This window comes from Cupressus sempervirens, chromosome 11 (genome assembly GCF_028749045.1).
Source record: "Cupressus sempervirens isolate cs-2001-9-10 chromosome 11, ASM2874904v1, whole genome shotgun sequence".
NCBI classification, from domain to species: Eukaryota; Viridiplantae; Streptophyta; class Pinopsida; order Cupressales; family Cupressaceae; genus Cupressus; species Cupressus sempervirens.
In genome coordinates this window covers 737,049,495-737,077,357 of record NC_143128.1, presented here as the reverse complement: position 1 = coordinate 737,077,357, position 27,863 = coordinate 737,049,495, and the positions used below count along the sequence as shown (strand labels likewise).

Below are 27,863 nucleotides of genomic sequence, written 5' to 3'. Positions count from 1 at the left end.
ATAATTAAAGGAAATTGTAGTTATCACATTTGTATGTAGTCTAATATCATTGAAGTGGGTGTGCTTGGTGGATTTGGCAAGATCTTTAAAAAGACAATGGATATGGACATGCATTTGATTTTTTATATTGTTTTGATGAGTATTGTTTTGTGACTATCTATCCTTGTTTATTACATTTCTACTTTGAATATAAATGAAACAAAAATAGATATAAGATCTCTTTCAACTATAAGCTATAACCACTTAAAAAAATTGTAAACTAGGAAATGGATTTATGTAGGAAATTTGGCATGAAGTATGGTTGTCCTTTTCTTGCCATGCCTTTTCCATGTGCAGAGAAAGTGGAGAAGGATGGAGTTGTATTCCAAACTCTATTTATTCATCTTCACCAATCAACACCACTCTAGTTTGAATGGAAAAAGCACCAAGAGGAAAGGAGAGAAACATGGGTTGAAAATTCTCAAATACGCTGATTGAGGAACCACAATTCTATGTCACATTTTTGTTCCTCATTCCCCATTCCTTCTATTTCTGATGTTACCCATTTTTTGAAAAAAAATTAATTTATGCTAATATGTTCAAACAAAACATAAATGATTGGAGATGATGGTGAGGCTCTACAATTTACCGCCGAGCTAGGGCAGCCATGCCCTAGCTTGTATTTGTTATCCTATATGTGCGAACGAGGGGGGTGACTGGTCATTGTGAAGGGGTGGGGAGTAGTGGTTATTGCTGGTGTAGGCAGTGATAACCTCTCTCATGGACACCAGACTGCATCTAGGTGGCTCGGCTTGGTGTTTTTGTCTGGACGGATCTCGGTCTGCATTTTGGTGGCTTGATGTTGTGATTGTCCCTGGATGGATACCTTTGCTATGGATTCTCTAGGGTAGTGTGGGCTATGGCAATGGGTGAGCCATCTAGGGCTACACCAGATGATATTTTTCATGTTGCAGGAGGGATGAATCCACTGGGACATGAGACGAGGGTTATTGATAATGCCCTCTTTTCTCCGATTATAGATGCTATGGATTTGAGCCCGCTGGGGGGATCTCGGATCACGAAGATTAATGGTTTCCTTAATTTCTGAATTGGTAATTCCTTTTGAAATGATTGCTGAGGATGTCGAATACTATTCTAAGCACTTATTGTATTGCAAATTCTTAGGATAAAGAGTTTCTCTTCAATTTTTGGAAAATTGGGCTCAGAGAGTTTGGGAACTAGAGGGCAAAATGGAGATCACTTTGCTTGCAAACAACTTTTTCATGGTTACATTTATTTGCATGGCTGATTGAAATAGTGTTTTTGAGGGCGAGCCTTATTTCTACAACTAGTTAGGGCTATTCATCAAACCATGGCATGCAGGATTTAATCCTTCTGAGGAGCTTCCAAATCATGTTCCAATATGGGTTCGGCTACCCAAATTTCCAATAGAATGTTGTCGTGAGGATGTTCTTTATATGCTTGCATCGATGCTCGAAAAGCCAATGGGGCCTTCGACATAAACCTTGGGTAAGAAAGTTATGACTTTTTCTTGAATTTGTGTGGAAATTGATTTTAGTAGACCATTGTCAAATGCCATGGAAATGTGTGCGGGCTCACACTCCTGGGTGTAGCAACTGGATTATGAGACTCTTCCTTTCCATTGCAGCCTTTGTCATGAAATGGCCACCTGGTGCATAGATTTCTGAAGGCTAAGTCAGTGGAGCAACAACCTCTGCCTCCTCCTTGCAACAATCTTAGTGTGGATAAAGGGAAGAAGCCTGTTGCAAGGGAGGGCATCGATGCTGAGGGTTTTGTTCAGGTTAAGGCTCAAAATCATAATAGGGGTTAGAAGAGGACTTTATTAGATAGATAGGTTGAACATACTTTTAATAGGTTTGAAGTATTGGATGAATGGGTCAGCAAGAAGTTAATCCTAGATTAGTCAATGTAGAACATTTTGTGGTGGAGTCCAAATTGGAGAATACCTCTCCCATTCCTCCTCCTACTTCTCATGTGGAATCAACCATGCTTATGGGTCATGGATGGGCAAACTGGGGCTTAGATGATATTAGGGCCAAATGTTGATTTGGGTCAAGGAATAGAGGGTGTTGCTCTTTAGGCACAGATTGTAGTTTCAGATATGGACAAGCAGGGTAAATCTTCTCCTCATTTGGGCATTCTTCAAAAGGATGGCAAGAAGGGGGTTTTAGAGAAAGGTGTTAAAATTAGATGCAAGAAGGACTTGGATAAGATTAAGATGATAGGGGAGACTTTGGTGGAGTCAGGATCTGTTAAGACCTTGGATTCCCACTTTTCGACTCATCTGAAATGATCATTATTTCTTGGAATGTAAGGGGCTTGAACAACAACCCTAGACAAAAAGTTGTTCGGGAATTAGTTAGAAGTCACTCTCTTGATGCTCTTTTTCTTTAGGAGACCAAGGTTTCTATGGAATGTATGATGAGTATAGCACCTAAATTGTGAAGGAATGGTCAATGTCAATGCATTGAAGCTTAGGGATCTTCTGGGGGTGTGGCATGTCTTTGGAACCCATGAAAGGTCCAACCTATCTCATGGATTTCCTTCAAGTCCTCCTTATCCATGGTTTCTTTGTGCCCTAAAGCATGAGAATATGTTCTCTTTTCTAATATCTATGCTCTTGTTGAGATCCAAGTTAAACTTCTTGTTTGGAATAATATTCATTTGGTTCGTAGCTTATTTCCTTACTTTCTAGGGATTATTGTTGGAGACTTTAATGCTATTCAAGATTTAACTTAAAAATAGGAGTTAATGCAAGACTTGAGCCTTCTTTTGTCTTGCTTTGGGATAATATATCAACACTCAATCTAGTGAATATCAAGCCTAGCAATGGTCAATTCACTTGGAACAATAGAAGGGTGGTTAGCAATTGTATTGCTAAAAGATTAGATCGCTTTTTGGTTTCCTATTTTTAGGTGGGTGGATTGTGGTCTTCTAGTTTTGAGATATTAGATTGGAGAGGTTTAGATCACTAGCCTATAAAGCTTCTCATTTCTTTAGCCCAATTGCCTTAGAAGCCACCTTTCAAGTTCAAGCTTCTGTGGTTAAGGGACCCGAACCTTTATGAATGTATTGCTAATTGGTGGAAGGATGGTAGGCTTAATTTTGGTACAACAATGTATATTTTTGCTAAGCTCATCCAATATGTTAAGTATTAGCTTAAATGATGGAACTGACAATGCTTTGGAAACATTTACCATGCAAAAAATGAGGCTCAAGCAAAGTTGAATGATATTACTAGGTTGATTAGGGAGGAAGGGATGTCTGAGTATTTGTTGCGGGAGGAAGCTAGAGCTTTAAAAACCTTGGAGGAATGAGAGCTGAGGGAGGAAATATTTTGGAAACAGAAAGCTTGGATTGATTCACTTCAAGAGGGTGATAAGAATACTACCTTCTTCTTCAATTTGGTGAAAGCCAGATGGCATGAAAATTCTATATCAACTTTGGTGAATGATAGGGAGGAGGTTTTATCTTCTACTCAGGATATCTCTAATGAAGCTATGCAATATTTTGCCTCTTTATTTAGGGAGGAATCATAGGGGGACTTAGTTGTAGAGGCTTAGGTTCTATTTTTCATTCCTTATTTGATTTCTTTGGAAATGAAAGAAAATCTTATGAGTGCCATATCTTTGGAGGAGTTAGAGAAAACTATTTTCTAGATGAAAAAAGGAAAGGCTTTTGGTCTGGATGGCTTTCTGATTGAGTTCTTCCAGGAATTTTTGGACATTATCAAATTAGATTTATTGGTAGTTGTTCAAGAATCCCAGAAGAATAAGCAAATGATCTAGGCCTTGAACTCTACCTTCCTTGCTCTCATTCCCAAGGGGAGGGGGTTGATCGGATAAGTCAATTCTGACCTATCTCTCTCTGCAATGTAACTTATAAAATTATATCTAAGTTGATTGTTGAAAGGTTAAAAAGGTGGCTTTTGTTGCTAATCTATGAAGAACAAAGTGGCTTTGTGGTAGGCCACTAGATTTTGGATGGGGTGGTTGTGGCTATTGAGACTATTCATTGCATAGCCAATTATAGAGAAAAGGTTATGTTCATCAAGTTGGACATGGCCAAGGCTTATGACAAAGTTCATTGGTCCTTCCTTTAGAAGGTTTTGAGGAAGATTGGATTCGTTGGGTTATGAGTTGTGTGAATTCAACTTCTTTTTTAGTGTTGATTAATGGGGAGCATTCTAATCACTTTGGGGCCTCTCACGGTTTGTAGCAAGGCAACCCCCTCTCTCCCTACTTGTTTCTTCTTTTGGTGAGAGGTTTGGGAAGGTTGATAAAAAGGAGTGTTGAAGGGGGCTTCATTCAAGGTTGGCAATGGGGAGGAGGCCTTCCTATACAATCTCACTTATAGTTTGTGGATGATACAGCTTTGATGGGCATGGCTACCATTAGGGAGGCTTCTAATATGTGCAAGGTGTTGGATGTTTATCTTGCTGTTTCAAGCTAGTTAATTAATGAAGGAAAGTCATCCATTTTTTTTTCTTCAACACTCCACCCTCCATTCAATGGAGAGTTGCTCATATTCAGAGATTCCAAATTGGGAATCTTCCTTTGCTTTACCTTGGGATTCCCATCTTAGCTAGTAGATAGTCTAGGGACTCTTGGCAGGTTATTCTGGATAAGCTCCAGGTTAAAGTTAATCATTGGACCCATCGCTAGCTATCCTTTGTTGGTCGAGTTTAGCTACTTCAATCTGTGGTGCAGGCTCTTCCTCTAGGCGTATGATTCAGGTGGTGTCAAAGAGTTTTGTTAGGGACATTGACTCCTTAGCACGATAATTTTTATGGGCTGGAAATTTATCATCAACTAAGTGCAGCCTTATCAAATGGGAGGTTGTTTGTAGCCCAAATCAACTTGGTGGTCTTGGATTACGACAATCCTTGCTATTTGGTACTACTCTGGTAGCTAAATTATATTGGCAATGGTGTGTGGAACAAGAATGGGTGTGGGCCAAAATTTTGTCCCATAAGTACTTTTTTGGGATCCCCCAAAAGATATCCCTTGGTATAGCTTGACAGGGAAAGGTTTGGTGATTTGGACTACTCTCAAGAAAGTGATGGAGACACAATCCAAGAATAAAATGGACACAACAGAAAAGGGAAATTGTATTAACTGAGAAAATAAGCTAGTACAAACAGTACAGAGAAAATAAACTTCAAGACATGCCCTAAGGGCTTACAATAGCATAAATCTAGAGATAATTTCTCCTTTCAAAACCTCCTCTCAAACTCCACTCCGAACTGCCTTTTACAATGTCAGAAATCTCCTTAAATAGACCCCAGAGGGTTTAGGATTAGGAGTACATTCTAGAAAGTGCTAGTAGGCATCCACCGACAAAATAAAAGGTTCCAAAAGCTGCATTAGAAGTCGGTGCAAATCTAGAAGAATCCAGAAATGGTAACCGAACTTCTGGGAGGCATAACTTTTGAACCGTAGCTCCGATTGACAAACCGTTTACATTTTTGAAAAGCTCTCAAAGCGCTCTATAGCCTTATGGAAAAGCTTTGCTTGTCCCCCATTTTTCAACCCTTTTCAAGGTCATCTAATGCCCCAAACCTGACTTTGAAGCATTCTTAGGAGGTCTCCAAAACTCGAAAAATTGTAATAACTTTCAAACCGTGGGACCTTTTGACCTGATTCTTTTTTTGGAATGCTCTAAATCACAATTAAATTCATCTGGCCAATTCACACATTCTAGGTCACCAAAATGATGACCAAATTGCATGCTCCTATTTTTTCAAGATTTTCTAGCACACTGATTGTTGAACTGTGAGAGTTGGAACCTTTATTTGACCCAAATGGGTATCCAAAAATGTAAAGACATGAAACAGAAACTAATTCTAAGTAAATTTTTTTTTGGGTGACATAGGATTGCCCTTATACCTCTGGATGCTTCTGCATCGAAAAGGGGCTATGCTCATTAAGGGTGGCCTATTCTGGATCTGTAAGAGTGGGACAGAGGTGCATTTTTGGCATGATTCCTAGGATGGCTACCCTCCCATGGTGGTCCAATATACACATTTGAGTATATTGTCCCAGAGGTTTTATGAAGCTAGATGGACAAGGGTGTGTGACTTTAAGTCCTTTTCCTATCAGGGGTAGTTGGTGGAAGCAAGATGGAAGCACCCAGAGGAATGACCCATTTTTGGGGTGGAGATGGAGCATGTTGAACTTCATTACATTCTTTCTTGCTGTAACTATAGTGCCCTTATGGATAGTGATGTGTTGGCCTAGTCCCCTAATCCCAAGGGTGCTTATACTATTTCTTTTGGGTACCAAGTGTTTCTCTCCCAACAATTTGTGGAGGAGGAGGTTCCTTGGTGGAAGAGAGTCTAGAATAAGTTCTCTTGGCCAAAGTGTAATTGCTTTTTTTGGACTCTGGTTTGGAATAGATGTTTGACTTGGGACAATATTTAGAAGAGGGGCTTTTCTGGCCCTTCGAGGTGTGTTCTCTATAGTGGGGGGGAGGAAGACTTTCCACACTTATTCTTCTGATGCTCCTTCACCCTACAACTATGGAATTTTTGGCGGAATGTTTGGAAGTGTCCATGCATTCATGCCTCTTACCTAGTGGAGTTTTGAATGAGATTGGGAAGGCCCACCACCTTGGCTCCCTTCTTGCAAGATTTATGTGGCCCTTTCTTTTTGCTATGGCAAATCTAGTTGGAAAGGAGTCAAAGAATCTTTCAGGGTGAAAAATTGGAGATCCAATAGGTTTGGAGTAGAATTATGGGAATGATCCAAGAAACTATTGAGGCTAAGAGTGAGATTTTGTTGCCACTTGTGAAAGGTGATGTTGAGATGATGGATAAGCTTGCTATACAGGGGATTTCTTTGGCCTCAGCTTGTGTCAGGAGAGGTAGAGGTGTGAAGCAAAAAGTTCAAAGGATAGGGAGATGGCTGCCCCCTCCTATTGGTTTTTTGAAAATTAATACGGATGGTTCTTCCAGGGGTAATCCAAGTTTGATTGGGATTGGTGGGATTAGTAGGGATTCTTCTATATTAACTATTTTTATTTTCTCAGCCAATAAAGGGGTGCAGACTATTAATAGGATGGAAGGCTTGGCTATCCTATATGCTTTGAAGAGGGCTTATGCTCTTGGGTGGTGTAAGGTGATTTGTGAGGTGAACTCTTAGGTCCTGGTCAATTTGCTCCTTGTGAGGAAATTTTTTTATGTTAGCTGGTAGTTGTCCACACTAGTGCAACATATATTATAGGTTAGTTCTTTGATGCATTCAGTGTCTTATGACCATATTCCAAGAGAGTGGAATAGGGCAGCTGATTGTTTGGAAAAATGGGCATCAGAAAACATAGATGGCTAGAAGATTGATGAGTGGGAGAAAATTGCCTATGATTTATGTCAATATTTGGAGAGGACTCTTACAGATGATGTAAGTGGTATCAAGGAGGGTTGATATGGCTCTTGCCTTTTTGTTGTCTCTGTTGGTTTCTGGGGCTTTCGCCCTTTGCTGTTTTGTAATATGTGGTTCTAATTTTCAATAAAGTTTTTACCCCTTTTCCAAAAAAAAAGAAAAAACATAAATACCATTCTATATAGTGAATTTCACTACCACATGGTGGTGCAGGAGCATGTCTGTGACAAGAAGATAACATGCAACATTATTTATGCAGAATTATATTGTGACAGAAAGTTTGGTGGCAACAGGAAGACAACCTGCAATATGACTAAAATGTTGGGCACAAAGCAAATATCAAAAAGTTTTGAGTTTAAAATCTGAAATTTGAAATGTTTGTGTGTGAGTTTAGAGTTTTATATTTTAAAATAAATGTCCTTTTTTTGTGTGGTGGAAATGTTTAGGTGGCATTCTTATAAGCCTACCCAAAATTATCCACTTAGGACTTAGTATGAGTTTATTTTAGATTATTTTGGGTGTGTTAAAGGTTTCTAATTTTTGAAAATGTTTATGGGAAAAATCAAAAGGAAGAAAATGATGAATATTCCTAAAGCACCATGTGTAGGCATTCAAAATGTAACCGCCACAAGAAAGCTATGATGGATTTTTTGGAGTTACATTAGAAGGTTTTTCAAAAAGAGAAAGAGTGCATATTGTAACGGAGATTTTTTTGAAGAGATATTTTTGAAGAGAGATTTTTTTGGGAGAAAGTGAATAGAATGAAGTTCTTGAGTTTTCCTGTAATTTTCTTAAGTTTCTAGTGTTCTACAGATGTGATTGTGTAGTATTCTACATACATTTTTTCTGTTTATATTTAGATCAACATCTTGGAAGAAATCTGAAAATCATATCTTAATAGTTTAATATTTTCTTAGTATTCATTTCCTATCAGCCGGATCTCTCTGTTGTTTTGAGAGTGGTCTTTGCATGGGGGTTTTCTAAAGATCCTCCAATGGTCTTTGTCAGCCATTGGAGGATCCTCTGTAATTTCATGTATTTATTTATTTTTGTATTATTGTCTCATATGAGGTTACAGGAAAACCCAATTGTAATGCAAATTTGAATGGGCAACATCTTCATGTGTTGACCCTCATTTCATTAAATTTCTATGCATTTGCTAAAATCTACATTCATGCATGTGAAGCCTGAAGTCCTGTATTTGATTTTCTAAAGGTTCTAAAATTCCCTCTACATCACATGGTCTCTTTAATCAATTCCAAATAAAATGCAATTTGCTGAATTGTTTTAGATGGGATTTCACTATTTATCCCCTCCTTGCTAGTATTTTGCCTCTTCTAGGAGCATTGAGATTGCATGTTTTGATATGCCCACTTGACAAATCTACTAATCTTGTGTTTGCATATTTTGACATGCTCACATCACACATCGGCTAAGTTAAATTTCTTCTTCTTTCTCTAATCAATATTAGAAATAACATGGATAGACTATTCCAATGACCAAATACTATCATTTTTTGGCTACTACTACTAGGTAGTGCCTAGATTGAGCCCTTGCAATGCAAACTTGCTTTTCTTGACTAATACAAGAAACACGATAGTTAGGTTTGTCAACTAGAAACAATAGTATTAAGCAGTAACAACCATAGTCTAAACTATAGGGGCCAAAAAAGACATGAACCTAGTAGCAGATACTTAGCTGCAATTATGGAGATGTAGAATATATATTTCATAAGTTCTTTCAACCTTAGTTGCCAAATGTTTATAACCTATCTCCAAAAAATATTCTATAGCATCTTCTAACATTTTTGGAATAGGTCCCTTGGGTCCTGATCTCTTTGAACCTTTTATTTCATTGAGTTTTTTTTTACTAGTGTGTGAAGATGAGATAGGCCTTGTCTTTTTCACTATAGCTAGCTAAAACTTTTATGTGACATTAATTCCAATTTGTGATAATTTACAATAGGGGAATATAGCCCAAGTCTTTGACTAGAAACTTGTTACCACTGGTCTACTTAGCATGATTATAGGCTTTGCCTTTTTATTTTACCTGTATTAATGAAAGGGACAAATTTTGGGTGGCATTTACAAACTTTGAATGATTAATTTCTAGAGCATCTACTTTTTCCACGGGGAGAAAAACTCTTAATAAGTGCATTCATTTTTTAATCCATTAATAAATCAAGAAACTCCCCTAAATAGACTAGTAACTATTGTTGATTTCCCCAATTTTTTTCCAAAGGAATTGCTTCTTCTTATAACTGTATCACAAGTGGAGATGAATCTTGGTGGGCATTTCCAAACTCTTCCATTTCTCAAACTCTTGTGACCTGCTTCCATTTTTTAGCCCTTAATTGCATCATAAAGATCCCTTGAAATTGTTATGTTAGTAGCATTACTTTCTCCTGTTATTTTAGAGCAATTTGGAGTAAGTTTATTTTGGTGGTAGTAGTGGGGAGGCAAAAGTCAAAATTGACTTTGGAAAGATGTGCATAATCACCATGATCATCAGAGAAGGGTAGAAATGATCCAAAAAATTGATGAGAGACAAAGCAATGCCCACTCTCACTAGAGATTTAATTCAGCCCGCCCACGATATTTTACACAACCTACCCATAACAATTCAGCCATTGGCATGCCCATGACAATTCTCAAAGTAAAATTCTATTTAAAACTTTGGTTGCAAAAATAAATATGGTTTTAATCTTATCAAATCTGGAGACAATATTATCATGTTCATGGCATTTCTTCCTCTTTATTCTTCTCTAAGCCCAAATCCCCTAACCCCCTACTCCCTCACACCATCCTTTAATCTCTCCTCCTCATAGTGATGTTCCTACACAAGGTTTGTTCTTTCATTCTCCCTCATTCATCCATCCTTCTGTATTGTTCCCTATCTCCTCTACTTCCTTTCCATGTTTTCTTTTTAGCATTGCTTCATCTCCAACTCTTTTGTGATGACCCCAATCAGTTATCCTTGATATTTCTCCTAAAATGTTCAATATTTCTTGGAGGAATTGCATCAAATAGTTGGCAAGAAATTTTTTTTCTCTTTTTTTGAGTTGATGTACGAGCCAAAACACTAGACAAGTTACAATTACTTTGCATAGAAATTTCACCAAAGATTTATAAGGTTACAATATGTTGATTGATTATACTACAGAGACAATTTGTCAAACTTTTGGCATGCCATATTTTGACACAAGAAAATCCCTCTATGTTGTGAACTTGGATTTAATGGCTAAATGTTACAAACTTACTAGATGAGCCATGTCAATAATTATATCAAGTTTTCATACAACCATTTTGTTTCAAACTTGCATATAATCACCCATTGGCATATCCATGATAATTCTTGTACTAAAATCCTTCACTTTTCTATAAAATGTTGAATGAAATTTTCACCATACCTAACTTATGTGCACTTGTGACATTTTTTATAGTTTGTGACAATTTACAATTGGGGCATATATTGCCCAATCCTTTACTCAAAGACGGGCAAGTTTGTAGTGCTAGTTTTGACTAGAAACTTGTTGCCACTAGTCTGCTTGACATGATTTTCCAAATTTGACTTTTAGTTAAGTAATATTTATTTTCATGGTTAGGTTTTCCATTATAGAAAGATTGGGTTTTCCTCTTTTGATTGCCTTTTGATTAAGGCTTCACTTCTAGCTTACAACTCATCAAAATGTCCGATTCCCTAAGATTGATTTGCAGGAGCCAGTTAGCCAAAATTTTATAGTAGATTGGTGTGTTCAAAAAATTTGTTCAAAAGGATGATCCTTTGGTAAATTGATGAAGAGATGAAACACATGATTGACACACAATTTTCTCATACTCGATGAGATACCATTTTTAGGAAGGGTTCCTTCTTTTCTCAGGCTTTGGTAGCCACACCACCATGGATCATCCATGGTGTCAAAATCAAAAAATTTGAGAGTGCACAATTTAGTCTCATGGTTAGAAGAAACCCATTAAATTGGGAGATGATATTTTCTATGCTATCAAAACCAGCAAAGCTTGAAAGTATTTCTCACGTCGAATAGATAATTGAACTTGTTCTACAACTTAATCGGTCATATCCATAGTAGTAATAAAATCTATCTTTGATTAAGTTTTATGACACTCTCAATGATTTCACTATATTTTCCCTTGTTTTTAAACTCAATTGTGTTTTAAATTAAGCTTGTAACACTTTACCCTTGTGATAATTGTCTTGTTTATCTAATCCAAAGTTAAAGTTGATTTCAACAATTCCTCACTTACTCATTGTTGGTAAACAAATTTGTTGTTGTGAAATTACTTATGAAATTGACCCTATTTGTCCTATGAATAGTGACAGTTGTGCCAATAGTTGGAGAGATTGCAATCGATCACTATCAACTTGCAATCTTCCTTTGCGTCTGAGAGGGGAAGCTCCCTTATACAATAGGGGTATTTGGTATTTTGTGTAATTTTTACCTAAAAGTCCAAAAGGAGAGAAAACAAGACTAAAAGAAAGTATGAATATAAACTACAACAATAGACATGTGATAGCTAACTAAGATTCACAAAAGAGAACCATTCATAAGGGGGTTTTGAGAATAGACGTAATGGTGGTGAAAGCAATATAAAAAATCTTGACATACAAATTCATAAGCTATATGAATACATTCAAATCAAGATACCATGAAATGAATGTGTTTCTTTGCACTAAGTCAAATGATTCACATGAATGTATAAAAGAATCACTAATTTAATGTACAATAAATCATAACTTCAAAAGAACAATTTGGACATATGAACAAATACATTCTTTATTATCTTTTGAGTATATACAAACTCAAATATCCTTACACATAACATGAATCTAAAATTCATATAAAGCTTCTCTGGAATTTCTCTAGAGGTTTCCTCTTTGCAAAAAGTTCTTCCTCACTTTTTCCCTTACAATGATAAAAGTCGTATCTCTATACATTCCTATGAAACAATTGAAATGATTTTATCAGCTTTACAAATTTCTTGCAAAAGTGGTCAAATTCTTAACTTTGAATGTAAGTGACAAAAGTATGATTTACAAAATCATAACTGAAAACCAATACATTTTGAGAAGAGAGGCCTATAACTGAATTCACTTAGATAGTTTTGCATCTTTTCAACATCATTCATAATGTTAGTTTTATTGGATCTCTAATAGATAAAATGATTATGACAAGAATAATGTAACTCTTACTTTTATTACTCTTGAGCAGCCTTGTTCTTTGAATATTGATGATCTTTGGGACTGTGAGTGCAGAGCCAACTTCCTTATCTTCTATTGCTGATAACTTGAGATGACTTCTTGATATCCCTACAGATTAGATATTATAGAAAAGTGTTTATGATAAACTGGGTGTAGACCATTTGATACAAAATGTCATGGATTAATATTGTTATTCAGTGATCTGCACTTCCTTTATATACAAGGCGGAGAATCATGACCCCCAAAGAGTCATGCCACACACACACACACACAACACAATGAAATAGTTATAAGTCAGATCACAAAATTATGAACACTTATCATAATGCATATTAAAAAATCCCTAATTGTCTGAAACAATATCTAGAGTAATCACAATGAGAATGTTACCTATGATCTCTAATTGCCTGAGGCAATGTCTAGAGATGTCCATAGTAATAACATAAGATTTGATAATCTCTAATTGCTTGAAGCAATGTCTAGAGATGTCCATGATAACATGCCTATTATTTACAAGATCATCACCTTGTAAATAATTACCTTCTGAATAAATATGTTCATGAAAGATCATCACCTTTCATTACATATGATGCCACTAACAAACAATAGAAGCATAAACACACACATAAATTTAAATTTGATATAATATTCAATATTACAAATTTATCATACCAAGTTTTTCTCTAAAGTATTTCAACTTCACTTTAGCAAGAGGCTTGGTAAAGATATTAGTTGTTTACTCATTAGTATAGATATACTCTAATTGAATGATTCCTCAATTCACCATATCTCTACTGGCATTATGTTGTATTTTTCATTAGTGACAACACTTATTCAATTCTGAATGCTTACTAAGCTCATCACTCAGTCTAAAATTTATACTGAGCATTCAGTGGTTACCTTGTAAGCTTAGCAGTTAAGCAGTTTACATTGAGCATTCCTAAAGCTATCGAGTAAATATAGGCAATGTGAAGACCAACAGTGTCTACTAAGCTTCTTAGTATCTACCATGCTCCATAGTGTCTACCAAGTAGTAAATTTTTGTCATGGAGATTTAGTATAAATCGAGCGTTGGAAGAAATAGTGTTTACCAAGTGAAGCAAGGTAAACTCAGTGTGTAGTATCTATCGAGTGACCAAGTCACTAGTGGTTATCGAGTTCAGAACTGCATCGAGTGATTAGTATGGACCAAGCCTTCACTTCTATCAAGTGCATGACGATGCTGAGTAATACAGTGAACACCATGTATCAGAAGGTCACCGAGTCAGTTTAGTGAACTCAAGTTATTTACTATTGGGCAAATTTTGTAATGTATTTGTTCACTTGTATTTTGGTCGACCTTGTAATTTTATAAATTTGAAAGGTATATATGTAAGGTGTATTGCAAGATATCATATGTATGAAGAAATAGCAAAGTAATGAGAAGGATGTGCAAAGGATTTTTAGTAGCAGTTCAAGGAATATAGCAAGGTCAATACAGAGACAGAAAAGTTATATCCATCACATAAGGTGATCAGTGCATAAAGGATCTTATTAGCAATCAGTTGTAAGTAGATCCACTACTTCATCTTAATAGGTGAATTAGTTTTCTAAATCCTCTAACAAGGTAGACTTAACAATCTTTGTATAAATCTCTTAACCGAGTGCATACTTCATTGTATGTTTATAAATCCTCTAACAACGTGGACCTAGTAGTCCTTTGTGCTCCTAATAGGGCAGATCACCAAAAGTGGTCAATGTAAGCCTTAACAAGCCAACTTTATGCTACAGTATTGAAGTTTTGTGGGTATCATCCCCACCCCAGTTTTACTTTCTATTTGGAAGGTTTCAAGGTCACCAAAATATTGTGTTCTTTTGTGTGATGAATGTTTTATCTTTTAGTACTAATGTATATGGTAGTATAGATGGATGTGTGGTAAATTTAAAGGAAAGTTTTAAAGTTATTGATTCATCCCTCCCCTCTTAGTAACTTGTCATATCTTGAATATTTCCAACAATCTCAAATGTAATGAAAAGAATTTCAATATGTTTGGAGTGATTGGAATACTGGATTGGTTGAGAGCTTGATGCAACTTTGATTATCACAATGAATCATAGTGGGCTTCAAAGGTCTTTTAAACAAATCTACCAACAACTTTCATAACCATCCTGCTTCTCTAGCACCTAAAGAAGATGCAAGGAATTTTGCTTCGATGGAACTTAATGCAATTGAAGTCTATTTTTTGTTGGACCAAGAAATCATGTCAAATCCTAGACTGAAGCAACATCCAAAAATACTTTTACATTCAATAGGATTGTTTGCCCAATCAAAATCTAAATATCTATGAAGTTTGATGTGTTCTAAATTTCCTGTCTTCTTTGTGTGTTCTAAATGCAATCTGAGGATTTTATGTGTGAATGTTCTAGTTGTTTTAATCTTGTCATGGATATTTAAATTCTTTATGTGAGAAAACCCCACAAGCGTAGATCTGAGAATTCTATGGACTAGGGTTAAAATTTTATTAGAAGGATTAATGGGTAAAATTTAGAGAACAAATATTTTAAAGAAAATTATTAAGAAATTAGAAATCCCTTTTTGTTTTAAAAACTATGTGTTGTTCTCCTTCGTTTAAAAACATGTAAATTTGCATACATATGCACACACATATATATATGTATGTGTGTGTGTGTGTATATGTTGTAATACTTAATAATAATTTTCATATATATACATACATATATATACATATATACATATATATATATATATACATATATACATATATACATATATATATATATATATATATACATATATACATATATACATATATATATATATATATACATATATACATATATACATATATATACATACACACACACACACACACACACACACACACACACACACACACATATTTATTAAATCGTAGTCAAAATTATAAAATCTGAATCATGATTTCCATTTGAAGAAAAGTGATTTAAAAAAAATAAAATATTAAAACATTTTTGGGAAGGAACCCCCGTACCCCAATTGCCATATATGCTGTAATTGTTAATAATAATCTGCATATACACACACACACACACACACACACATATGTATATATGTATATATACATATATACATATATAATATATACATATACATATATAATATATACATATATACATATATATATATATGTATATATACATATACATATATATATATATATATTTATTAAATCATAGTCAAAATTATAAAATTCGAACCGCGACAAGTGATTTAAAAAAAATAAAATATAAAAACGTTTTGGGGAAGGGACCCCTGTACCCCAATTGCCGGCGGTGTACCTGCACGAGTTGCAAAGTACCCGCGTGTACGCAGGGTATCTATAACTCGCGGGCCGCATGGCCTTCTTCAAACATACTCCGCGAGATTCAAATAAAATTTGACCATTATATTTAATGTGGGCACATTTATGATTAAAACCTTCCATGCTCACCACTGACTTTGATGTCAGTCTGCCATCATGGGTCGCAGGGTACCCGCGACAGTATTGATATCGAATTTTTACATTTCAATTTTATAATGTTTTTAAAATGTTATTATTGTTGTTCAAAAATTAATAATTATATATATATGTATGTATGTATGTATGTATGTATGTATGTATGTATGTATGTATGTATGTATGTATGTATGTATGTATGTATGTATGTATGTATGTATGTATGTATGTACGTACGTACGTACGTACGTACGTATGTATGTATGTATATATATAAATATATATGTATATATATATATGTAAATATGTATAAATGTTATTAATAATTAATAGATTATTATATTTGATAATAGATTTGTGTTAATAGATCATTTCTTTTAATAATAAATTATTTTGTAATTTTATTATGAAGGGAAGATGATAATAATTGGTAACTTCTCATGTTAAAATCTACAATGCAGAATTCTATAGGGGTCATTTTCAAATAACATTTATATAAACAATATATCATTAGAATAATTGGAAAATTGATTCTAGAGTTATGGGAAATTTTAAACTATTACATGGGTTAGAAGAAAATGCGCAATTTGCCCACTTGATATCTAAATTTGAAATGGAAAACTGAGACCTCCACATTTAATTCAATTATAAGATTCTAGCAAACCAAAATATGTGCTTGCATTGTCTTTTCTCTATGCTTCTTGTTTTGGGTTTTTGGGTTGATTAGTGTTGACCAGTTATAGGACGTCTACTAGTGATGTCATGATGATGTCTTGATCTCAATTCTTAATAAACCCAACGATGGTAATGTGATAGTATGCTCTATGAGATGTTTGTATTTATTGATTGTTATTGCTTTCCAGTCTTCTTGTGTGAAGCTGAGATTCATATGTATGAGACACTTGACTTAACCATATTGAGTCATCGATCAATTATACTTGGGTTACTTTCCAGTCATTTAATGGAATTGAAATTGTTATCTGATCTTGATGATGTCATGTTGTGACATATTTTGACTCAACCATTTTGGAGTCATTCGATCAGTATTATTTTGAGATGTTTTTTGGTTGTTTGTTAAGAACCAATGATTATTGTGAATTATCAGGGATACCTTCAGTTGCCAATAGAGAACTGTTGTGGTCATGATTATCTATGGATGCTTTTCAGTTGACTCATGGAGATTTGATGTTTATATTATGGATTATCTTTTGGTATTTTGTGATTTATGATTCCATGAGTCTAGGGTAGGTTATCTACTTGTAGTTTCGAGAAGTGGCTTGCAATGGGGGCTGGGGCCCTAAGAGGCTGCCAGGGTAACTCATTATAAGTTTTCTTAATAAGTGAAGACATTCACACCTAATACTGACTTAAATGAACCTAAAAAGATAATTGTTTTGTTCTCGCCCATGCCTTGAGTGCTAGTACAGAATAGGATGGGAGTAGAGAGAATACTTGGTTGCGACCTTGCATTTCATAGTATGCCTTGTCTATATGAGAGGATACTAGTGGCTACATAGGGATCACTAGGGGTTCGGGGTCTATTGAGAGACTACCAAGGTAACTCTAGCATGATCTGTGCAATGACACTTTCACACTTGCATAGTAGGTTTCCTACATGTCTTTGTGTACCTCTGGGATTAGATGTTAGTTTTGTGTTGGAACCTTTGAGTTAGTATACTTTTAGGATTCTTGGACTTAGAGAGTATTTGTGCTATGTGATTTGATATCTTGTTTGGGACTTGAGATTATCTCCTCAGTGCGGTGGGAGTGGACCACTTAGGTTCCACATGGTCAAGTGGTAGTGCTTTTACCATTCTTATCATTTGAGATCCACTTGAGACATTGTGGCTGATGCATTCTTTATGATGGTGGACACGTATCCTTACATTGATGATTTGCATATGCTAGATAATGTTATCTTATGCTTTATTTTGCATGTTAGATTACTTTCTACATATGATATAGTATGTTTTTAGGAGTGACATTCCTACTATGTTAATACTGATGATCTCTTCAGTGATTTGGAATGTTATGCACAAAGGGATGGCTAGGACCCACGATGGTCTAATGATGCTATTTATGGTTGGGAGGAACCATGCACTTAGTTAGCTATACTTGTGGTAAATGGTTATCTTTTATGATGGATGTTCATATCTTTATGATGGTGTATCATGTATGACATGTGATCACCTTTACTTTGTTGCATCATGGATTAGATTTAGAATGATGATATACTTTATTTCACATATGTATATTCTTTTAAGCCTTTCATACCCTATGGCATGTACAGTGGATGATTGAGCAATCAAAAATGTAATTTATGAACATTGGACTTTTCATTATTATATCATGTGGATGTTGTATTAGAAGGATTCATTAATAGTTAATTTAAATGTGATTCAACGTTAAGGGATCCTTAAAGAATGTAACATGTTATGTATGTTTATGTTTACTTTTAGTTGGATATTGCTATTGCTTTCACTACTATGTTATGAATGGTTTTACTTTCATGTTTCAAAAAAAAAAAATACTACCAAATTTAGTGAACTGTTAGGTTAATTCTTTGGATCCCTTGGTAGGGCATTACATTTGGTATCAGAGCCCGAGTTTCTACATTGGGAGCTCTAGGTATTTTGGAACAAAACTAGATTTTGAACTATTATGTGTATCTCTTCAAAACTTGAAACTAGGTGAACAAAAATAGAACTTAAAACTGTTACTTGCATATGCTACACTTAGTTTTCAAACTAAAAATTCTACTTAAACCTAAACATAGGCAAAACCAAAATTAAACTTAGTTGTTTGTAGAACATGTGACTTTTATGCTATACAGTAGCATGCATTATGTGGTAATAGTACCTAGTATCTTGGATATTGTTGTAGTATGGTATCTAGGACTAGGTCTTCTGCTAGAGGCCATGGTAGAGGCCATGGTAGTGGCAGAGCTATCAGTGTCCATGAGTCTATTCGTGGAGGATCTGCTCATGAAGAGAGCAAAGGAGAGCATGCTAGTAAGTAGTAGGAAGAGAGCTATAGAGAGGACCAAGTTGAGTATGAGGAGGTTAACTTGAGACAAATGATGCAGACCATTCTTGATCACCTACCTCCTGCTCATAAACAACATGGAGCACATTAGACAGAACAAGAGCATAGACCCAGGTCTAGGAGCCCTTAGAAGGATCATCAAAAATCCATTCTATCTACTTAGATGAAGGACCTTTCGAGATCCAAGGTCAAGCCCTTTAATGGGTAGGTTTTTGGATATGTGGCCGAACAGTGGCTCATTGCCCTTGACAGGATTTTGCCATGTAGGACTTTGACAATAATGTTAAGGTGAGATTTGTGATTACCAACTTGGAGAATTTTGGGGCCACTTGGTGGACAATTGAGGAAAAGAAGCTGGGCATAGATATGAACAGTGTCACTTGGGAGCTATTCTTAGAGAGTTTTCATGAATGAATCCTACCAGAGGAATGGAAGCAGCAAAGGGCAGATGAGTTCCATAACCTTAGGTAGTATTCTATGACTGTGATAGAGTATGAGCACAAATTTTATGAACTCATGTCCCTTTTAGGATTCAGTGACAACTTAGCTTAGTTGACACATTACTTTATTAGAGGATTGAACAACCATATAATCAGGGGTGTCAAGGTATTTGAGCCTAAAACCCTCAAGGATGTAGTTCATCAAGCCATCCTTGTAGAACTAAAGGCAACTAAAGGTTTTGTGGGAGCACCTGTAGCATCAGGATCTAAAGGAAACTACAACTCAGGTGGAAATAAGAAGCCTCCTTTTTTTAAGGGGAAATAATATTAGCAGCAATCTCATCAGCAGAAGGGATCAAACTCTCAGGCTCAAGGTGGTGGCGGAGGTTCTAACTTCAAGAACAATCACAATGCTTAGTGCAATAAATAGAATCAACCCAATTAGCCAACTCAGAGCAGTCAATCTTTTGTTAGTAGGAATAGCCATCAGCAATCAAATGCACCACCTATGGTAGAGGATCTGGCAGAAATATAGGATGTTTTAGATGTGGGAAAATTGGACATTTTGCAACTCACTATCCACAGCGAGCACCTCAGTATTCAGGCCCTAGGCCAATAGCATCAGAGCCTACAGTAGGAGATGCAGGAAGAGCTCATAGAGTGTTTGCAATGATAGATCACCATCAGGTAGATCATCGAGGAACAGTGGTTGAAACCACAGAAACTATTTGAGATACATCTCTTTCAGTGTTGTTTGGTTTAGGAGCTACAGATTCATTTATTTCTCCATCTATAGTTGCTAAGTGTAAGCTAAATTTTAGTGAAGAAAGATCATGATTGGCAAGTGGAACTAGCCTTAGGGGTTAAGGTCTCCACAGATTTTGTAGTTCATAAGTGTGGGCTTAACATAGGAGGATTTGATACTACAGTTGACCTTCGGGTTATACCCCTTGGTTCCTATGATGTGGTTCTAGGAATGTATTGGCTTGGCTCTCATAGATCTAGTATAGATTATAGGAAGAAGATCATATCATTTCAAGATGACTAAAGGGAGTATTCAACCTAGTCTATCACCATGGGGAGCTCCAATACTCTTTGTGAAAAAGAAAGATAGTTCTTTGCACCTTTGTATTGATTACAGATAGTTGAATAAGGTGACGATAAAGAATAGGTATCCTTTACCTAGGATTGATGACTTGTTTGATCAGATCAAGGGAGCTATAGTATTCTCCAAGATTGACCTTAAGTCAAGATATCACTAGCTTCACATTAAGGAAGCCGACATTCACAAGACTGCCTTTCAAACTCACTACAACATTAGTTTTCCTTTTGGGCTGACTAATGCTCCATCAATTTTCATTAGTTTGATGAATGGGGTGTTTTGATCTTATCTTGATAGGTTTGTACTTATGTTTCTTGATGATATATTGATATATTCTAAGTCTTAGAAGGAGCATGAGGAACACTTGTGATTGGTTTTACAATGCTTAAGAGACAATCAACTTTATGCCAATGCAGCTAAGTGAAAATTCTTCAAATCAAAGATTTAGTATTTAGGGCACGTCATATCAGGTGATGGTATTTTTGTAGACCCTACAAAGATCTAGGCAATAGTAGATTGTACTACACCAACTAATGTGTTAGAGATTCGTTGTTTCATGGGTCTAGCTAGTTATTATCGTAGATTTGTCCAAAACTTCTCTAGAATAGTGCATCCTATCACTTCCCTTTAGAGGAAAGGAAATAAGTTTATTTGGATAGAGAAGTGTGAGGAAGCATTTCAGAAGCTCATGGAGCTTTTGACTAGTGCACCGATCTTAGTAGTACCTGATCTAGAAGGTGATTTCATGGTGTGTACAGATGCTTCCCTAGAAGGGATTGGGGCAGTTTTGATGCAGAATGGATGGGTGATTGCGTATGAATCATGAAAGCTCAAGGATCATGAGCTAAATTATCCTACACATGATCTTTAGTTGGAAGTGGTAGTTCATGCTTTGACAAGGTGGAGACATTTCTTGTTGGTGTACAGATTTGAGCTACATAGTGATCATCGCAGTCTTCGATACATTTTCACTCAGCCTAATTTGAATGCTCGCCAAAGGCGATGGATGGAATTTTTATGTGAGTATGATTTTGAGGTAAAGTACATTCAGGGAAAGGAGAATGTGGTGGCAGATGCTTTGAGTTGCAGGAGACATGGATATCATCTATGACTTATTGTTGATTTGAGGAGTCAGATTCTTCAGGCACTTCCTATAGATTCTTGGTACCAGGAAGTGTGCAGAGAGATAGAATTAGGAAGACCTTTGGAGGGTAAGTTTGTGGGCTATGTCTGACAATCAGATGGTCTTTTGAGACATTCAAGAAGGATTTATCTACCATTATTGGATGAACTTAGCACCTTGATTCTAACAGAGGCTCATCGTACACCCTACTCAGCACATCCAGGTGTCAAAAAGATGCATGTTGATTTGCAGCATTTATTTTATTGGTCTGGGATGAAGCAAGACATTGTTGATTATGTGGCCAAGTGTCTTGAGTGTTAGAGAGTTAAGGCAAAATACCAACGTCTGGCAGGACTTTTGCAACCAAATCTCATTCCTTCATGGAAGTGGGACATCATCTCTATGGACATCATTGTAGGATTACCTATGACTGTTCGTCATCATGATGCTATCATGGTCACTGTTGATCGGTTGACTAAGGTGGCACATTTTTCACCAATCAAGTCTTCCTATACAACAACTTCTATAGTTAATGTCTTCATGCGTGATATTATGAGATTACATGGTATTCCTCGAAAGATCATTTTTGATAGGGACCCTGTATTCACATTTGCATTTTGGACATTATTGCAGCATGAGCTTGGAGCACAATTGAATTTTAGTTCGGCATATCACCTAGAGATAGATGGTCAGACAGAGAGGGTGAATTAGGTTTTGGAAGATATGTTAAGGATGTATGTGATGGATAGGCAGACACATTGGGAGGACCATCTCTACCTAGTGGAGTTTGCTTACAACAATGGGTATCACAGTTCTATTAGCATGGCACCATTTCAAGCTTTATATGGACATCCTTATCGTACACCCTTGAGTTGGGATAGTCTTGAGGATCACATCTTGTTAGGTCCTAAGATGCTTCATGATATGGAGCAACAGGTAGTGCATATCCACGAGCACTTGACTACAACACAAGATAGATAGAAAAAGTATGCCGATGCACATAGGATAGATAAATAGTTTGCTGTGGGAGACAAGGTTTTCTTGAGAGTGTGTTCGCAAAAGAGTCTGATCTGATACAGAAAGGGTTCAAACCTAGCACCTCACTTTGTGGGACCATTCGAGATTCTTGAGAGGATTGGCCCAGTTGCTTACCACCTTGCTCTATCACCTAGCCTAGCTTGCATTCATGATGTTTTTCATGTTTCAGTACTTAGGCAATATATTCCTGATGTTGTACATGTTCTTGATTGGAATGCATTGCAGGTAGAGGATGGGCAGCTGGCTTTGGAGCTAGTTTGCATTTTGGAGCAGCGGGAGTTGACCCTAAGGGGTCGAACCATAGAGCAGGTAAGGGTCCAATGGGACCCTACTGATGATTCTTCAACTACATGGGAGGATGTAGCTAGATTACGAGAGTTGTATCCCTACTTGTTTGTAGGCTTCCAGGATTAAGATGTAGTGCCTACCCTCGTTTACATTTTTTTGGACATATTGTTGCTATTATTGTCATACTATGTTAGACTAGTTTTATGTTGATGGTTAGTAGTATTATTTCGAGACTATTGGATATTGTGTTATGGATTTAGTTGATATATGATGAGATTATTTATAGTCTACATTTCATGTATTCATGATGATTATTATATTGTTTCCAGTTATTGATGATGAGTAGTTAGATGGTTTATTATCACATGTGTTTTATTATGGATACTTAACCCATACTAGCATGTGTATGGTGTGTGTGTTGGTTCTTATGTATGGCATTTCTGATGTGGTTAAGGAAGGGAGTTGTAGTCACCTGCTAGTCGGGATCTACACAATGCACCACTTCTTTCCATTGCCTGTTTAGCCATGATTTTTATGCAGGTTGTAGGTACTGGGTATCGACTTGCCTGAATTGCCAGGATGAGCGTACCCTATTGCACTATCTCAATAGTAAGAGAAGGGAGATAAATTCTCAAGTCCAAATCTTAAACCCCTAAACCATTTGCCCTAGTGAGCTAGGACAAGTATCTGGATATTTTACCTTTCGAATGTGTCGGATGACATAATTCGTGATTTTTAACCCTTTAGACTGATTTTGTATGGATTGTTCTATGATGGGTTTCCATACTTTATCTTGGAGGTCTATGGTGAATTTTCTATTAATTAAGTCTAAAATTAAAAGATTTAATTAATAATTTAATTATTTGGAAAAATTAATATAATATCATGATCTTTAGATATTTTGATTTTAATTAATTAAATGGAAATTAATTGAGAAAAGAATTAAATAAAAGAAATTAGAAATTAAAATTAGTAATAATAATAATAATAATAAAATAAAAAATAAATAATAATAATAGAATAGATAAAAGAATTAAAATAAAAGTTATAAGCTTGCCTAGGAGTTAATGCACCTTTTGATTGCACATATGTCAACAACACAGGAGTTAGCACACAAATTAAGTACATGGTCTCTACAACCTTATGACTCATCTAGAAGGTTGGAAAAGACTCATGCTTAGTTGTCAACACCTTTTGGTTGTTTCTAGAGATATTCTAGGTGCTTCCTAAGAGTTCTTTATATTTAGGCACTCCTAGAAGCTTAGGGAGCACGTTTGGAGGACTGAAAACGTTGGAGAAGGAAGGAGCTTGCTCTGCAAAATTTTGAGAAGTGATTTAGAATTAGTGTCCAGTTAGACACTTTTGATTTTTGCATGTGATATTTCGCTTCTTGCACTTGCTATCTTCTTCATGTCTTCTGAATGCTTTCTGAAGATTTTATGTGAATGTTCCAGTTGTTTTAATCTTGTCATGGATATTTAAATTCTTTATGTGAGAAAATGCCACAAGCGTAGATCTGAGAATTCTATGGACTAGGGTTAAAAATTTATTCGAAGGATTAATGGGTAAATTTTAGAGAACAAATATTTTAAAGGAAATTCTTAAGAAATTAGAAAGCCCTTTTTGTTTTAAAAATTATGCGTTGTTCTCCTTTTAAAAATATGTAAATCTACATACATATACACATACATATATATACATATATACATACATATATATACATATATATATATATATATATATGTATGTATATATACATATATACATACATATATATACATATATATATATACATATATACATACATATATATACATATACATATATATATATATGTATATATATGTATGTATATATGTATATGTGTATATATATATGTGTGTGTGTGTATATATATATATATATACACACACACACACACAATGGTAGTGGAAATTATAAATTTTGAATCGCGATTTCCATTTGAGGAAAAGCGATTTAAAAAAATAAAAATAAAATAAAAAATTTAAAAATAAATAAATATATATATATGTTTTGGGGAAGGGACCCCTATACCCCAACTGTAGGTGGTTTACCTGCACAAGTTGCAAATTACCCGCGTGTATACAAGGTACCTGCGACCCGTAGGCCGCATGGCCTTCTTCAAACATAGTCTGCGAGATTCGAATAAACTATGATCGTTATATTTAATGTGGGCACATTTATGATTAAAACCTTCCATGCTCACCACTGACTTTGACGTTAGTCTGCCATCATGGGTCGCAGGGTACTTGCATAAGCAGGGTACCTGCGATAGTATGTATATATGTTATTAATGAATAATAGATTATTATATTTGATAATATATTTGTGTTAATAGATCATTTCTTTTAATAATAAATTATTTTGTAATTTTATTATGAAGTGAAGATGATAATAATTGGTAACTTCTCATGCTAAAATCTACAATGCAGAATTCTATAGTCATCATTTTCAAATAACGTTTATATAAACAATATATCATTAGAATAATTGGAAAATTAATTCTAGAGTTATGGGCAATTTTAATCTATTACATGGGTTAGAAGAAAATGCACAATTTCCCCACTTGATATCTAAATTTGAAATGAAAAACTGAGACCTCCACATTTAATTCAATTATAAGCTTCTAGCAAACCAAAACATGTGCTTGCATTGTGTTTTCTCTATGCTTCTTGTTTTGGGTTTTTGGGTTGACTAGTGTTGACCAGTTATAGGACGTCTACCGGAGGCTCAAGGGTTATGATTGTGATGTCATGATGATGTCATGATCTCAATTCTTAATAAACCCAACGATGATAATGTGATAGTATGCTCTATGAGATGTTTGTATTTATTGATTGTTATTGCTTTCTAGTCTTCTTGTGTGAAGCTGAGATTCATATGTAAGAGACACCTGACTTAACCATTTTGAGTCATTGATCAATTATACTTGGGTTACTTTCTAGTCATTTAATGGAATTGAAATTGTTATTTGATCTTGATGATGCCATGTTGTGACATGTTTTGACTCAACCATTTTGGAGTCATTCGATCGGTATTATTGTGAGATGCTTTTTGGTTGCTTGTTAGGAGACAATGATTATTGTGAATTATTAGGGATACCTTCAGTTGCGAATAGATAACTATTGTGGTCATGATTATCTATGGATGCTTTTCAGTTGACTCATGGAGATTAGATGTTTATATTATGGATTATCTTTTGGTATTTTGTGATTTATGATTCCATGAGTCTAGGGTAGGTTATCTACTTGTAGTGTTGGGAAGTGGCTTGCAATGGGGGTTGGGGCCCTAAGAGGCTGCCAGGGTAACTCATTGTAAGTTGTCTCAATAAGTGAAAACATTCACACCTAATACTGACTTAAATAAACCTAAAAAAATAATTGGTTTGTTCTCGCCCATGCCTTGAGTGCTAGTATAGACTAGGATGGGAGTAGAGAGAATGCTTGGTTGCGACCTTGCATTCCATAGTATGCCTCATCTATATGAGATGATACTAATTGTCACATAGGGATCACTAGGGGGCTAAGGTCTATTGAGAGACTGCCAGGGTAAATCTAGTGTGATCCGTGTGATGACACTTTCTTGCTTGCATAGTAGGTTTCCTACATGTCTTTGTGTGCCTCTGGGATTAGATGTCGATTTTGTGTTGGAACTTTTGAGTTAGTATACTTTTAGGATTCTTGGACTTAGAGAGTATTTGTGCTATGTGATTTGATATCCTATTTGGGACTTGAGATTATCTCCTCAGCGTGGTGGGAGTGGACCACTTAGGTTCCACACGATCGGGTGGTAGTGCTTTTTCCACTCTTATCATTTGAGATCCGTTTGAGACACTGTGGCTGATGCATTCTTTATGATGGTGGACACGTATCCTTACATTGATGATTTGCATATGTTAGATGATGTTATCTTATTGCTTTATTTTGCATGTTGGATTACTTTATGCATATGATGTAGTATGTTTTTAGGAGTGACATTCCTACTATGTTAATACTGATGATCTCTTCAATGATTTGGAATGTTATGCATGGAGGGATGTCTAGGACGTACGATGGTCTAATGATGTTATTTATGATTGGGAGGAACCGTGCATTTAGTTAGCTATGTTTGTGGTAAATGGTTATCTTTTATGATGGTGTATCATGTATGACATGTGATCACCTTTACTTTGTTGCATCATGGATTAGATTTAGAATGATGATATACTTTATTTCACATATGTATATTCTTTTAAGCCTTTCATACCCTGTGGCATATACAGTGGATGATTGAGCAATCGGAAATGTAATTTATGAACATTGGACTTTTCATTATTATATCATGTGGATGTTGTATTAGAAGGATTCACTAATAGTTAATTTAAATGTGATTCAATGTTAAAGAATCCTTAAAGAATGTAACTTGTTATGTATGTTTATGTTTACTTTTAGTTGGATATTGCTATTGCTTTCGCTACTATGTTATGAATGGTTTTACTTTCATGTTTTACTTTCATGGTTTTACTTAATGAAATTTTAGGTTAATTCTTTGGATCCCTTGGTGGGGCATTACACATCAATAAGGATCTATTTCACTTGTCATGTCACCCAAAAAACTTGATACTACCCCTAGAATAAGAGAAACTAAATCTATTACTTTGAGAATGGGAGCAGTAAGAATGGTTCCTATACAAACAAGTGCAAGATTATCAAAATGAGATACAATTGCAGA

At 35.5% G+C, this 27,863-nt stretch overlaps 1 protein-coding gene across 3 annotated transcripts in view; it reads left to right on the top strand.

Annotated features, from left to right (window-relative positions):
* The window catches only part of LOC149531735 (uncharacterized), a 59,476-nt gene extending 32,092 nt beyond the window's left edge, over positions 1-27,384 (top strand). Inside the window, exon 3 of one of the 3 annotated variants that reach the window (XR_016358604.1) lies at positions 27,197-27,384. Coding sequence is in view for 1 of the 3 variants with exons in the window: in XM_089809425.1 (XP_089665551.1) it covers positions 23,070-23,258 (189 nt within the window). In the remaining 2 variants the exon portion in view is untranslated. Of the gene's footprint in view, positions 1-18,113; positions 18,424-23,069; positions 23,425-27,196 lie in introns of those variants that run through there. The other 2 variants (XR_016358603.1, XM_089809425.1) reach the window with 2 other exon arrangements.
* The last annotated feature ends 479 nt before the right edge of the window (positions 27,385-27,863 follow it).